Raw genomic sequence first — 14,980 nt, forward strand, 5'->3', positions numbered from 1 at the left:
TGATGCTGTCAGTCCTCCCATATGGCAGTGAGCTGCACTCGGGTCACTGTGTCGGGAGCAGCCTTAAAGGGTGACCTGGGTATCTGCTGCACGAATCTGAACTGACGCATGCACCGCTCAGGGAGATACCGGACCATGATGGTAGTCCCGCATGCCAGCCAGCCTGAATATAGAGCAATGCCGTCAAAGGGGACAATCTGAGCGTAGTCGTTGAACGGCCTCCAGGTGACGTCGTCGTGCATCGTGCGGTCCAGGTATCCACGGTATGGTCCCATCGCATCGTTTCCCCTCTGGAGAACGTATCTGGCGGCCCTGGGCATGGCGTCCACGTACGCAGGATCGATGTGAAAGCCGTGGATGCGGGAGAAGTAGGAGACGATCCAGCTCTGAAACAGAAACACGATAATGTATTAAAAATAAATACGAAACATAAATAAATAAATAAATACGATAATGTATTAAAATAAAACGTAGCGTAAGTAGTGTGCAGGATCCGACCAACTGCCTCGTCCTCCAGTTTGAGGCCTCATTCAGCTTCTGGTAGAGGTATGCCAGAGTAGCTGCCCCCCAGTTCCACTGGTGAACGGTATCCAGGTCCATGAAGTAGCGGAGGTAGGTCACGTCGACGTACCTTGCACTCTTGTCCACAAAGCATGCAGCGCCTACCACATGCATGTACCAGCACCGGAGAGCGCAGCCGCGGTGATACTGTGTGAATAGCTCGTCACCCGCCTCCTCAGCCTCGGCCGCCGCGTCCAGGTGGTGCTCAAAATAAGCGCTCAGTATGGTGAACCGGATATGAGGCCCAGATGTCGTGACGCACTCAAATTGAGCAACCTCGTGCTCCATGCCCAAATAGAGCGTCATCCACTCAATGGCCTCGACCCTCTGGATCCGGGAGTGGTGCAACAGCGGCCCCCTAATCGGCAGGTAGAGAAGACACTGCACGTCATGCAAGGTGATCGTCATCTCCCCAATCGGCAAGTGGAAAGAGGACGTCTCCTTGTGCCAGCGCTCCACAAATGCCCCCTGCATGCCGGTGCTGATGGTGGTGTACCCCGTCATGCAGAGCCCGCTAAGCCCTGAACCTCGCACATGGTCGTTAAACCACTCAGCTGCTGGTTTAAACAGACTGAAGATCTTCCGGGCGTGGTTCACCATTTTCAACGGCTCTCTCTCCTGTTACAAAAAAAAAAACAAATAAGCGACATGTATTAAATAAGCGACAAATAAACGGTTAAATTATAAAAAATGGTGACAAATAAACGGTTAATTTATAAAAAATACCTCTCCCTCCCAGATACGCCGAGCGACGTGATCGTGGTAGTGAATCAGCACGGAAGTGTCAATGGGCCCTCCCGGATAGTTGTCCTCCTGCTCATCCTCCTCCCCGGCTGGAGGGTCAACATCCGGTACCCCCTTCGGCTCGTGGTAGGGCACTGGCGCCACCTCCTCCTCATCCTCCTCCTCCTCCTCCTCTCGCTGGCGGGAAGAAGATACCCGAGTCAGCCGACTCCTAGATCCTGAAGCAGATGTACCCTCTCCGACGCCCACGGGAACTCGCACACGTCGTCCCCCGCCCTGCCCCCGTCCCTGTGTCGACGCCAGCTGCGCCGCCGCCCGCTCGCGTCTAGCCGACGCAGTCTGGGTCTCCCTACCTTGTCTGATGCGTGATGGTTGGTTGCCTGACATGTCCTGTAAACAATCGAAATCGATTAATATGCGAGACAAATGAAAAAACAAAAAAAAATGCACTTCTGATACAGTTCGAAAGTTCATTTCCGAAAATTGGGATGAAGGTGTTTTCGGAAATGAACTTCCGAAACACCGCTGCGCAGAACTTCTCTGCAACCTCCAATGGCAGACCCTAAAAACCTAAACCAAAACTATTTTTATGCCTACTAAACATCCTAATATCAGTAATAACTTATCTTAATGTGATTTTTTCAGTTTCTAAACACCCTAATAGAGTTTATTCAAATGGATCTAAAACTTGAAAAAACAATGAGAAACTTACCAATTAGTGTTTGATGATGAGTTTGGTTGAGTTTGGAAGAAGAGTTTGGCTACTTCACACTTGCTTTTGCAGAATTTTTGTAGAGAGTTTGAGTTTAGGTAAATGATTAGGGTAAATGATTAGGGGGAGAGGGTTGTTTTGCTTAATCTGCAAAACGCGCAGTATTTCGGAAATGAACTTCCGAAATGCTGTTTTCGAAAATGAACTTCCGAAATAAGACAAATTTTTCAAAAAAAAAGACGCTTTTGGAGATGCATCTCCGAAAACACCTTTTTCTTGCATTTCGGAAATGCATTTCCGAAGTTAGGGGTAGTTTGGGTTTTTCACCAGAGGTGACCAAGAAGACATGGGGGTTGATAAAGAAATTTTCAGAAAAAAAAACCTAGTTGGTTTAACAATTTCTATCAAATATAGATTGTCTTTATTTCCTGTGTCCAATTTTATGTTTGAATTAATTCTCTAAAGTGGTCTATAGTTGCTAGAATTCTAAATATTTTTAGTATAATGACGACGTTGGATTTGAATCATTGAGGAAGATGAATGATATTTTTTACTAACATCTTATTTTATTTTAGCTATAGCTAAATTGAATACGTATAGTAAAAAATTGAAAACATGAAGTAAAATTAGAGAATTTTTGAATAAACTTTTAACATTCTATAAATGTTTTGGAAAAGCTGTTTTCAAAATTAAGTAGACAATCTTATACTACCATATAGATAAAACCGGACTATACCAGGAATATTCTGGTGGGGTGCATCTATTGAGCGGTACCGAAAAATCCAGTAACTAGTGCATTACACAATCACAAGAACAACACCAGGTGGCACCTACCTAATGCCTTAATCACCCCATAACCTCCAATTTTTCATTTAATCCAACGGCTCAGATCTAATTATTTCCAATACTAGCTTCTGTAGCCTCCACTTTTACCAGGATGCTATGTAATATTCCTTTTTCTATTCAAAGATTCTTTTTTATTTTCAAATTTGCCTCTTACTTGTTCACTATAAATACCTTTCTCTCTCTGTGTTCAAATTCAAGCCAAACTACATTTTTGTGATCACTAGTAAACCATACATTTGCCTTCTATTTCTTCTCATATCTCAAAGAAAACAATGTCTAATATTGTTATAGTTTTTGATTTTGACAAAACTATCATTGATTGTGATAGTGATAACTGGTTGATTGATGAATTGGGTTTCACCGATTTGTTCAATCAACTACTTCCCACAATGCCTTGGAACTCCCTTATGGTATGCTCTTTATTTTCCTGTATTTTATAAGTACTTTTTTTTAACAATCCATATTTTTTTCAACTTTTTAATATGTTCTGTTTCAAGGGAATAAATAATTAAGGCTTATGTTTTTTTTTTTTAATTATAGGATAGGATGATGATGGAGCTTCATTCAAATGGTATAACCATACAAGAGATTGAAAGTGCTCTTCATAGGATTCCAATTCATCCCAGAATCATACCTGCTATCAAATCAGCACATGCTTTAGGGTGTGATTTGAGAATTGTTAGTGATGCTAATAAGTTTTTCATTGAAACTATTGTGAAGCATTTGGGGATAAGAGAATGCTTCACAGAGATTAACACTAATCCAGGTTATGTTAATCAACAAGGAAGATTAACAATTTTGCCTTACCATGACTTCAATAAGGCTTCACATGGTTGCCCTCTATGCCCTCCAAATATGTGCAAGGTATTATAGTTCATGATCTCAAATGTATTCACAAATAGTTGAGAATTCTAGAAAATATACTTTAAACTTTTTTTAATCATTGTTACAGGGTTTAATCGTTGATAGAATCCAAGATACAATTGGTGAAGTGGATAACAAGAGGTTCATCTACCTTGGTGATGGTGCTGGTGATTACTGTCCTAGTTTGAGGTTTAGTGAAAGAGACTTTGTGATGCCAAGGAAGAATTTTCCAGTTTGGGATTTGATATGCAAAGATCCTTCCCTTGTTAAGGCTGAAATTAATGGTTGGTGTGATGGACAAGAGCTTGAACAAGTTTTGATGAATTTGATCAACAAAATTATGATTGAAGAAAATGCTAAACTCATTTCAAGTGATTGCAAGCTACAAACTCTATCAACTCCTGTGTTTGAAACCTTGCCAAAAGCTCTATCAGTTAGACCATAGATATTTAGTTTACAATCATGTAAATAGGTATTTCTTGGTGCTTTGTTTAACTTGAATTAACCTTTTCTAATATTGTTAATCATGTTCAAGATGGATCTGTATTCTATCATATGCAAACATCAATTTGCCTTTGATGGTGCTGGTTAATTATTCTAGCATCTTATTACTGTTTTTTAGCTTTTAGGGGCCAATCTTAGCGATGCGTTGACCCAAACCACCTTTTAGGGGCCAATCTTGACTAACAATTGAGCTTTAAATTTTTATAAGTCCTGTATTTTGGTCATTTTTCATATTTATGTGCAAAAAGAAAGCAAGAGTAATTTGTGGCCTCAAAACATCAAGGGATAGCGCAACACACCCAACAGTCTCTTTTCAACTAGAAGTGATCACCAGAAAATGCGTATCTTCATATCAATTTTTTTCTTTGGTCTCTTTTGTTTTTCTATCAATATAGATGATCTTGTGGAAAATGTATGCAAATTCTACAAACAAATTCTCTTTTTCAGTATCATGAAGGTCCTTCAATTCACTGAATAATTTATTTCCTAGATGCATATATATGGGTTTGGTACCCAATGCAGATACTGATACTGGTATGAAATATGGCATTTAAAAAAAAAATTAAGATATTTTTCATAATATATATGAATAAAGAATTAAATTGTTGTTTACAAATAAACATCACTATAAATAACGAAGTTGAATAATAATAAAAAAAAGTACGGAGGTGTATTTGATACATGTGCCTATTCGGTATCTATACTTTACCATTTTTAAAATACTCATGCTTCAGCTTTACATTGATGTTTTGAGGCCACAAATTACTCTTGCTTTCTTTTGCTAGTAGCTCAAGTGGTAGTGGGAATGGAATGAACATGTACTTTGAATTTCAGGGTACATGATTTGATTCCCACGACAGACAACAACTCTACTAGTGAGGGGGTAGAGAAGTTCGTGAGGTGGCAGTGCCGGGAGCGCCTTGCAAGAGGCCCGAGCTGTTACATAAAGTCTTTAAATACAAGGAGAGTTACCTAGAGTGTAACAAAAAAAAACTTGTACATAACTATGTTTCAAGCAAATAAAACTTTTTTGGAAGAAGATAAAACAATCTTAGTAACCATGCACCATTCATTGTAGGAGAGATACACGTTTCATATCAGCCTTTTTCCTTTCCCAGGTATTGACTACTGGAAGATGTTACAACATTTAAAATGACATTCATATGCCATTGAAAAATGCTTTTTCTGAGTTGCACATATCACACGATGAAGGCATATAAGTGACAAAACCGACCAAGCAATTATTACTATAATTTTTCAGCATTGCAATTCAAAAATTAACCCTCTTGTTCTCAATGTAACTTGCACCTACTTCCTTCGGATTCTCAAACATACCAATCTTATGAGTGTCAATATTTTCCTGTAGCAAGACTCCTCAACCAAAGACTTATTTCTATAGACAAAGTTAAATCCTTGAGTACCTTGATTGCAGTAGCTTGTCCCACAACAATGTCATGACATTTAGTTTGACATTGTACACTTATAATAGTCAACCCAAATAAAAAATACATCACTCTTTAGCCAAGTAGTTAATCTTAAAGAAATACCAAGATTCAATTAATTCTAATCAAGTGACAGAAATATTCTCCAATAATATTATCTTCATAGACTTTGCCAAAAGCTTTTAATCCATAATTCGCCATCATTAACTATTTGATCTTTTAAAACTACTGATGATTTCAGACTAAAACAACTCTAAATAGTGAACTCCCACTTAATGCTTTCTTGAGAGCTTTCTTATTCAGTGTCTGCTAGCCTTTCAGAATATCTCGAATATCTACTTACTGAGATGATATTTCAACATGTGTTTGAACATCACTAACGGTACTTCTCTCAAAAGAATAACTCAAAAGTATATCTTGTTCTCCTTTAGGATAAGATAAGAATCTTTGAAGACTTCTCAAATAATAAATTTTCCTTATAGATCTCACAAGAAAAAATATATGATTCTATCCACCAAGATATTCACCTTGCATTAGACTTGGTCAGATCCATTATAGTAGATCTTGTAGTTTTGTAATAGTCTGATGTTGCACCTTCTAGTGTGACATTTTGACTTCATCTTCCTTGAACACCAAGTAAGAGAATAAAAAACTAAATACTTGCGGTAAACATCCTTTTTGAGATTATTTACTTGATCTACAAGCTGAGGGTTGCAACAAGTCTGCAGAGAAATCTTTTTTAATCTTGAAAACAAATATTGCTTCAATTTTATAATTATAGAAACTTTAATTCTGGTGGAGATTTGATTCCTTTGTTCTAGATTAAATATTACTGACCTGCGTAAATCACTGAAATATATTCAAAGGAAATATCACAGAATAAATTTAAAACAAATCAAATCTGTCAAGATTTCAAACAGCCTGTGATGATCTTCCTATACAGGATGTCACGACATCAGTCAAGACATCTGATTTTTCCTATAAGCTCACTCTCAGTTGTAACAAGAGATCAAGATGTTATGACATCTTTATTAACATCTTTTAAGCACCATGTTTTAGCAAAATTATGCCAACCTCAAAACCAAGGACCTAACAATCTCTCACTTTGGCCAATTTTGGCTAAAACAACCAAAGATCAAACTGCACAAATATATGAATTCAAATGTAGTTACACAAACACAAGCTACATGCTAAATATGTAAACTTTGTACATGAGCAAATTAAAAAGATGAAATATACACCCCCCATAAACAACGTTCCAATACACCACCATGAACTCTGAATGTGAAGACCAACATAACTCAGAGCACAAGACACAACCACACTCATAACTCAGACCATAAGACACAATACAGACATAATCAGGATGTTAGAACATCAAACACAAGATTGTGCAGACACAACAAAGAATAGACTTAGCAGCCGAAGCAAAGAAAAGAAACACACAAAAGAAACCAACTCAAGACTCAACAAACTGACTCAAGACTTAAACAGGGACAAACTCCCCCTTAATTGTTGAATTCCTCTACTTAGAGATTAGACTCAATGACATTTTTCTCCTCCTTTTAAATCATAAAATCACAATCTAATGTAATTTTAAGTGCGCTCAAAAATGCTCAAAAATACATACATCTCTAAACATATAAAACAAAATGTGTGAATCATACCCTCAAATGCAAACAACATTTCTCTTAAAAATAAACTACACAGCCATGAACCTAATTCTCTCAAGAGTAATGGTGAAAGAATATAAAAAGAGATGAAAAGGCAAGGACAAATATGTCATTTCCCACAAATCTCACCTTAGCCTATTCCTTTCAACAATTTCTGATCCTATCACAAGTACATTGTTTAATTAATTAACTAAAAATTTCAATCAATCCAAAATATTATTCTCTAACCTCACCTCCTTTTCTCATCACAGACCATTCACATAACAACACTTTCACCACCAACCCATACAAATACTCTGCCCATTGAACAACCTCGTATGACAGACACGTGACGTTATCAGAAACAAAGAAATTATAAATAAAATATATTTTTTATTTTTATTTACGTACGAAAAGAACAAACAGGAACCTATTATTGAGAGAGAGAAGAAGTAGACAGAGGAGAGAGTGTGTTTTTGCTTGTGTTGTGTTTTGTGTTTTTTAGCATCTCCAAATCCAAAGAACCGTTTGTTCGTCAATTTTTATCCTAAACAAAAATTTTCCCATTTTTTTCCTTAAAGAGAAGACAAAAAAAAAAAGGAAAAAATTGTATTTTTTTTTTGTGGGTGTTGAAGAAAAATGGTCGAAGTGGAAATCGAATTCGAAACAAGGGTGTGAGAAGAAAAAATTGAATTTTTTTTATGGGTGTGTTTGAAAGTATGATCTTGTGAAAACCCAGAAAGGAAATCTTCGATGCGTTGGTAGATAGAGATTGTTGTGATTTTTTGTTGATTGGAAAATGAACGGTGGCGATGAGGGTGTTGTAGCTCCGGAGGAACCTTTGCAACCGTTGGAGTGGAAATTCTCGCAGGTTTTTGGCGAGCGTGCGGCTGGAGAGGAAGTTCAGGAAGGTAATTGTTTGTTCACATGTTGTGTTGTGGTTTTTTTTGGAGAGTACTATGTTGTTGGATCCACTTTATTGTGTTGGGATTAGGGTTTGGTTTGGATCTGTTTTGGATCGTGTTTGTGTGATCGATGTGTGATTGTGAGAGGGTGTTGTTTAGTTCTGGTTTTTTGTATTGTTAGTTTTTATACTTGGTTGGATTTGATTCGATGAGTGTGAAAGTGAAAGTGAGGTGTTAATGAAGTGGTTTTAGTTTTGGATTTGACATTGATTTCAAGTAGTTCTTGTTGTGGTTAATTGATTTGTTAAGATTTCGATGCGAGTTTGAGTGTTTGAGGTTAGATCTTATTGGTGTGTAGTGTAGATTGATGAGTGGCACTTGAGAATCGACATGGAGCAAGTGAGTTTGTGTCATAGGAGGAGGAAATATAGATGTTCATACGCGCATGTTTGTCATTTTGTTTGAAGTTTCAGAGTGTAGCTTTTGACAAAATAACTTTGGCACTATGCTATTTCATCACTCACCGGCTGCCATGCCAATCCAAACATGTCTTAAATAAATTTGGAGGGGATTGAGTATGCATCCAACTCGTGTCGTCCGAGTGTCATACAAGTGTCGGACACTGCGACACGCCTACTCTCAAAGGCATCCGTGCTTCATAGTCTCAACTATAAGCCGTATATGGTGTTGAAGCATTTTCTCCACCTGCATGTGTGGTTAAGATGACTGTGCCACATTTTCTGATTTACAGGTCTATTGATAATTGAAGAATATAGATCGGAAGGTGCAGAGGATTGTTGAACTTTGTTTTCACTGTGTTGATCAGAAATTACAAATTTAAACTAACTAAGGTCTTAAAGAGAGTAAACAAATGTGTTGGTGGTTATTAAAATTAACTAAGTGTAATTGGAATGTGAAACATAGTTATTTTACCATTTTTTGTTGCGAGGGAGCAATGATATCTTCAATAGAAATAAGACCTGTCTAATATGGATGATTTGATTCTACGTTGGTTTAGTTTTTGGATACTTTTGACACGGCGCCTTGCTAGATTATGGTGGTGGAGATTTGGACTTGGCAAAAAATCATTGTTTATTTTTTCTCTGAAACCTTGCTTTAGGAAAGACGGTTTAGCTTGCAGCAAACATGCGGTATTCATGTTAAAAATATCATAAGTTGGTTTGATAAGATCTGTCAAACAATGTCACCAAACATTTTTCAGTTGATATACTCAAATAAATCAATCCAAACATGCCCCTAGGCTGGTTTGAAATAGCTTATTTGAACTTATCTACTCACTGGCGTAAGCACTACTACTGAGACTGTTGGTGAGAGCTTATAGAAACAACTTATGCCATTTACATAAGTTCTTTTCAGCATATACGAAAAACCGTTTGATTTTATCTTTTCTTATAAAAATAACTGATACATAAGTACTTTTATTTAAGGAAGTAGAGAGTATATGAATTTAGTAGGGTTTTTTTTGTTTGTTGGGTGTTTATGTTTGGACTATAGACACCATTAACAGAAGGGTAGATTCTTCCAGTACAGAGTGATTGACCAATCTGGATTAGTTTCCTAATTATCTATTCAACTTTGTTTCCACAGTGGACATAATTTCTGCTATTGAATTCGACAAGTCTGGTGATCATCTTGCTACCGGTGATCGCGGTGGTCGAGTAGTTCTCTTTGAGCGGACAGATTCAAAAGATGTAAGTCTGATTTTTTGCTTCTCCTGATTTTTTATTTATATCCAAGCAAACCTATCAACTTAGTTTTGAATGAATCCTTGTAACCAACTTGGTATAGTTACTATCTGTGTATTTACTATGTAATTTAGCAGCATGGATCAAGAAAGGATTTGGAAAGTACCGACTATTCTAATAGTCGGCATCCTGAGTTCCGCTATAAAACCGAGTTTCAGAGTCACGAGCCTGAGGTAATTTTTCGTCACCAGGCACCCGTTAATGCTGCTAAAACTATACGTGGCTCAGAAATTTTGTTGTATATAATACGATGATTGTTGTTTCAGTTTGACTATCTTAAGAGCTTGGAAATAGAAGAGAAAATTAACAAAATCAAATGGTGCCAAACAGCTAATGGTTCTGTATTCCTCCTATCTACAAATGACAAAACAATTAAATTTTGGAAGGTATGAAATCAATGCACACCGTGTTAGTTTTCATTTGAATTAATGTGATTGATTTGTCTCCTACGTTGCTTATTCTTATCGTCTTTATCTGAGTTGAACAGGTTCAAGAAAAGAAGGTGAAGAAAATTTCTGACATGAATATTGACCCTTCAAAAGCAAATGGAAATGGATCTATCGCAAGTTCGAGCAATTCTTGTATCCTTAAGCCACATCTTGCAAATGGAGGATCTTCAGATAAAACATATAGTTATCTAAGCAGTGATTTCTCATTTCCACCCGGAGGTTTACCGTCACTAAGATTACCCTCGGTAGTTGTATTTAACCTTCAGCCTTCGCAGTTGAATTCCTTTTTCCAATATTTATTTATTGTGTATAGTATAAGTTTTTTTTGTTTTGGAAAAGTAGTTACGGTTCGGTTCTATGCTTCATTTTTAAACCGTGACAATCACTTGTTCGATACGTCGTAATGCAGCTAGTGCTTACACTTGCATTGTAAAATATGTAGGTAGCTAGCCATGAGACCAGTCTGTTGGCTCGATGTCGTAGAGTATACGCACATGCTCATGACTATCACATCAATTCTATTTCAAATAACAGGTGATTTAGTTATCTTGAGTTCATATCTACATGGTTTTTGTTGTAATGCACATTTTTCTGAAAGCTGATCGCATTTGAATTTTTGGTAATATCTTCCAGCGATGGAGAAACTTTCATATCCGCCGATGATTTGAGAATAAATCTTTGGAACCTGGAAATTAGCAATCAAAGTTTTAATATTGTCGATGTAAAGCCTGCAAATATGGAGGATCTTACTGGTAAGCTTTAAGTACTATAGTTTATGTTAGTTAAAAGAAACTCGGCGAAATAACTTGTTCAGTGTGATGGTAGTTAAAAGAAACTAGATGGTCTTTTGGACTGAGTTTTGTAAATTGTACTCTTTTTTATTAGTATCGGTAGAGTCATTGACGGTAAATAATTTTATTGCAGAGGTTATAACATCAGCTGAATTTCACCCGACACATTGTCATACATTGGCATATAGCAGTTCGAAGGGCTCAATTCGTCTTGTTGACTTGCGGCAGTCAGCCTTATGTGATTCCCATGCCAAATTGTAAGATCATCTTTAGCTGACATTTTTCGTTTGTCGTTCCTGGCTTATACTTATTTATGAAAAGGATTTGGCTCCTCGAAAGTGAAAAATTAGTTTTCCACTGCCGATTTTGATTGCATTTATGAAGTTTTTTATGCCTGATTGACTCACCTCACCAACATTTAACTACTGTGCAGATTTGAAGAACAGGAGGCCCCTGGATCCAGATCATTTTTCACAGAGATTATTGCTTCCATCTCGGATATAAAATTCGCAAGGGAGGGAAGATACATACTTAGTCGTGATTACATGTCTCTGAAGGTTTGAAAGCTTTATTGTTCCATAATCCATGCTTCTGTTGAACCCAGTGACCATTATCTCTCTATGTTTGGATACCTTCTGATTGTTATGTTCTTAACCTCTCTGGTCGCATCTCACTTCTTTCTTGCTTGTCAGTTATGGGACATTAATATGGATTCTGGCCCGGTTTCAACATTCCGGGTTCACGAGTATTTAAGGCCAAAGGTTAGATTGCTTTTGGTTATAGATAAAATGACGAGTAATGACTTTCTGCTACTTTATCAAGTTCTGTTAACTCTTTCTCCAAATTTAACTGTGCAGCTATGTGATTTATACGAAAACGATTCAATTTTTGATAAGTTTGAGTGTTGTCTGAGTGGCGACGGATCCCGAGTTTCAACCGGTTCTTACAGGTCCTATTCAACTTCATCGTATCTGATTTTGTTATCATCTTTGAGCCCGCCTCTTACTATTTTTGTTTCATTTGATACCAGCAATCTATTCCGAGTGTTTGGTTGCGCCCCGGGAAGTACAGAGGCGACAACTTTGGAAGCCAGCAAAAATCCAATGAGGTAACATTTTATATCGGAAACTCCAACACAAATTGTTCTTTAGTTGGCATTATGTCATTTATATGAACTTTTTCATTTCCTCAGGCGACAAGTTCCAACACCATCTAGGCCTTCCAGATCAATCGGAAACAGCATCACAAGAGTCGTACGACGCGGTTAGTTTTCTTCCTTCTATTTAACGACCTTGTCATAACGTGTTGAAGTATTCACAAGCACTTACATGATAAACACTTATATTATAAGCACTCACTTGATTAAGTTGTTTATCCAAAAACAGGAGCTGAAAACACCGGTGTCGATGCAAACGGAAACTCGTTCGACTTCACAACAAAGTTGCTACACTTAGCATGGCACCCGAGTGAAAATTCAATCGCCTGTGCTGCTGCAAATAGCTTATACATGTACTATGCATGAAGAAACAAGGTTGGAAAACACACATTTGCTTTGTTAACCTGTTTTTGAGGTTACTTTGCTATGAAGAAGGTTTCTTTTCTCTTCTTTACCAAACACCAACCATTAAGTTGGAAGCTACATTAAGCCATTATTAACTCACACACTACAAAGTGCCCTTCAAAATATTTAGCTCAGAAAAGAAAAAAAAAGATCAAGAAGTGGCATTTTTTTTTTTCATTTTTCAATTTTCATTCTTCTTCTGACCCAAATATTTGTTTCCCCCTCCTTTTTCTGTATCTTTTTGTGAAAAGAAGGTGCAGTGATGAATGGTTCATATTGTGTTTGGCTTTGAAATGAAGAAGAAAAATTGTGATTTGTAGCATTTCCTACAAACAGATAAAGATAAAAGATAAAAATGTAGTTATTTTTATTTTTGCCTTAGATAAGATAGATGATGATGATGATGATGATGATATGTCTTGTGGGATGGAGCAGTGGAAAACAAAACAATGCTGTAGTGTATCATTTTTTCATTGATTATTTTTGTGTTGGGAATTTTTATTTTACAACAATGTTTTAATGTTGTCTAGTGTTTTTTTTATTGATAATATACGGTCAATTTTATGTATAATGTTGAAGGAAGTAATAATTTTAGGTTGTAATAGTCTAAGGATAAACATGTTTCTATTACCAAACTTTGTTGGTTTACTCAATGTTGTTATGGTTGGGATTTTTCTTTTGTTGGTTAATAATTTCTTGGTATATGAAAGCAAAGGACTCAATTTTTTTTTTCCTTTTCTAATGAGGTGTTTTTTCCCAATATGTTGCATGCGATTAATCTCTTCTATTTTCACCACATTTTTATTCATGCAAACAATTTTTTTTTCATTATAATACCACTTTAGCTTTGTCAGTTTTTTTCCTTCTTTTTTTAGTTTTAATATAATTGGTAACAAACTCTTTAACAGTTGACGGTACCAACAAAAACAATTTTAAAGTCATTATCTTTTTTTTTTTTTTGATAGCAAAGTCATTATCTTTAAAAGACAACAATTTTGAGTTATATTATTAAAAAAAAATACATTTAAGACATAATTAAGTTTCTTTAGTTAAGACTAGTTGTCATCTAGCAAAATTGCAAATTTCTTAAAATATTTCACACACACAACAAGAAGTTAAGAAAGACATAACAAAGTTGCTATTTGTTAGCAGTTGATTGTGGAGAGCTATTAAATGCACCGCGAGTCTGGATCTTCTATATTCATTTGTAGAGCAGTTCTCGTGTATTGGGAAGGTTATGGAAGAGTTGTATCTCCTTTGGAGTGGTAGGTCGAGGACCAATAGGATCGGCCCCAGAACAATTGCCTCCCAAGTTTTATTTCTATGTGGCAAGGCACGAGTTTGTCGCATTAGCCCCGATGGTCGACCATTCTTTCATACATCTTGGAAGAGTAAGAGTAAGTGCTTTAGTTTTGAATTCGCACTTTTAATGCTCTGTATCTCAAACATTCTTTAGGAAGCAGAGCCTGCTCTGTTTCTCAAACATCTTTTAAGAAGCGGGTCGGCCCTGAGTCCGTGCAAATATGAGGACCTCAATTTTAGAAATTATGATTAAGAAATAATACTGAAAAAATATAATATATATTTGTTAACTAAATTATTAAACAACTTGATGCTTGTAGTCCAGCGGGTTAGTGATTGCTTTAGGAGTTTCATGATACTGGTTCAAAACTTAATATTTTCCAAATTTTAAATTATTGTTTTTTTACAAGAATGCTTCGTTTAGAAAGACACTTCAGTAAATATTGGTTTTTAACGGGAACACTTCACGTTGTCTTCATTTAGAAAGAATATAACATTTCTCAATAAATTTCAGATATAGTTATGGTAATAATTAGCATTTCTCAAATTTTAATTATAAAATAATTTGTATATAATCAATTAAAATCTATAATGACATTTTAAATCAAATTTTATTCTTGAAAATTATTTATTCTAACCCTTATAATTTTAACTTAATTTATTTTTAACATAAATTTTAGATTATTTATATGTTATAATTAATTATTTAAAAGTTTATCATACAATTAACTTATTTATTATCAAATTTTTATGATGAAATCAAATTCATTATCATTTGTGCTTTGATTTATTATTTTTCTGATCATAGAATTTTTTTCTTACCGATCAGATAAATCTACGTATTAGTGCCAGAACATGGTTTAGGCTTACTCCTACATTTC

At 36.0% G+C, this 14,980-nt stretch overlaps 2 protein-coding genes across 5 annotated transcripts; both read left to right on the forward strand.

Moving 5' to 3' along the window:
- Positions 1-3,048: 3,048 nt before the first annotated feature.
- LOC131618110 (inorganic pyrophosphatase 2-like) lies at positions 3,049-4,319 on the forward strand. The gene is made up of 3 exons (XM_058889373.1): positions 3,049-3,273; positions 3,404-3,727; positions 3,816-4,319. The coding sequence occupies exons 1-3, from the start codon at positions 3,136-3,138 to the stop codon at positions 4,170-4,172; spliced, it is 819 nt and encodes a 272-aa protein (XP_058745356.1). The 5' UTR covers positions 3,049-3,135; the 3' UTR covers positions 4,173-4,319.
- Positions 4,320-7,746: 3,427 nt separating this feature from the next.
- Positions 7,747-13,450, forward strand: LOC131616289 (serine/threonine protein phosphatase 2A 55 kDa regulatory subunit B beta isoform). 4 transcript variants are annotated; one of them, XM_058887575.1, is made up of 14 exons: positions 7,747-8,236; positions 9,839-9,942; positions 10,071-10,169; positions 10,263-10,382; positions 10,484-10,693; positions 10,888-10,979; positions 11,079-11,197; positions 11,370-11,493; positions 11,670-11,793; positions 11,929-11,997; positions 12,094-12,185; positions 12,267-12,344; positions 12,429-12,499; positions 12,622-13,450. In XM_058887575.1, exons 1-14 carry the CDS (start codon positions 8,125-8,127, stop codon positions 12,756-12,758), a joined length of 1,551 nt encoding a protein of 516 aa, XP_058743558.1. In that variant the 5' UTR covers positions 7,747-8,124; the 3' UTR covers positions 12,759-13,450. The 4 variants fall into 4 exon arrangements, with proteins under 4 accessions (XP_058743558.1, XP_058743560.1, XP_058743559.1 ...); XM_058887577.1 differs by having other exon boundaries at positions 10,484-10,690; XM_058887576.1 differs by having other exon boundaries at positions 7,748-8,236; positions 10,074-10,169.
- Positions 13,451-14,980: the final 1,530 nt, after the last annotated feature.

This window comes from Vicia villosa, linkage group LG7 (genome assembly GCF_029867415.1).
Source record: "Vicia villosa cultivar HV-30 ecotype Madison, WI linkage group LG7, Vvil1.0, whole genome shotgun sequence".
Classification (NCBI taxonomy): Eukaryota; Viridiplantae; Streptophyta; class Magnoliopsida; order Fabales; family Fabaceae; genus Vicia; species Vicia villosa.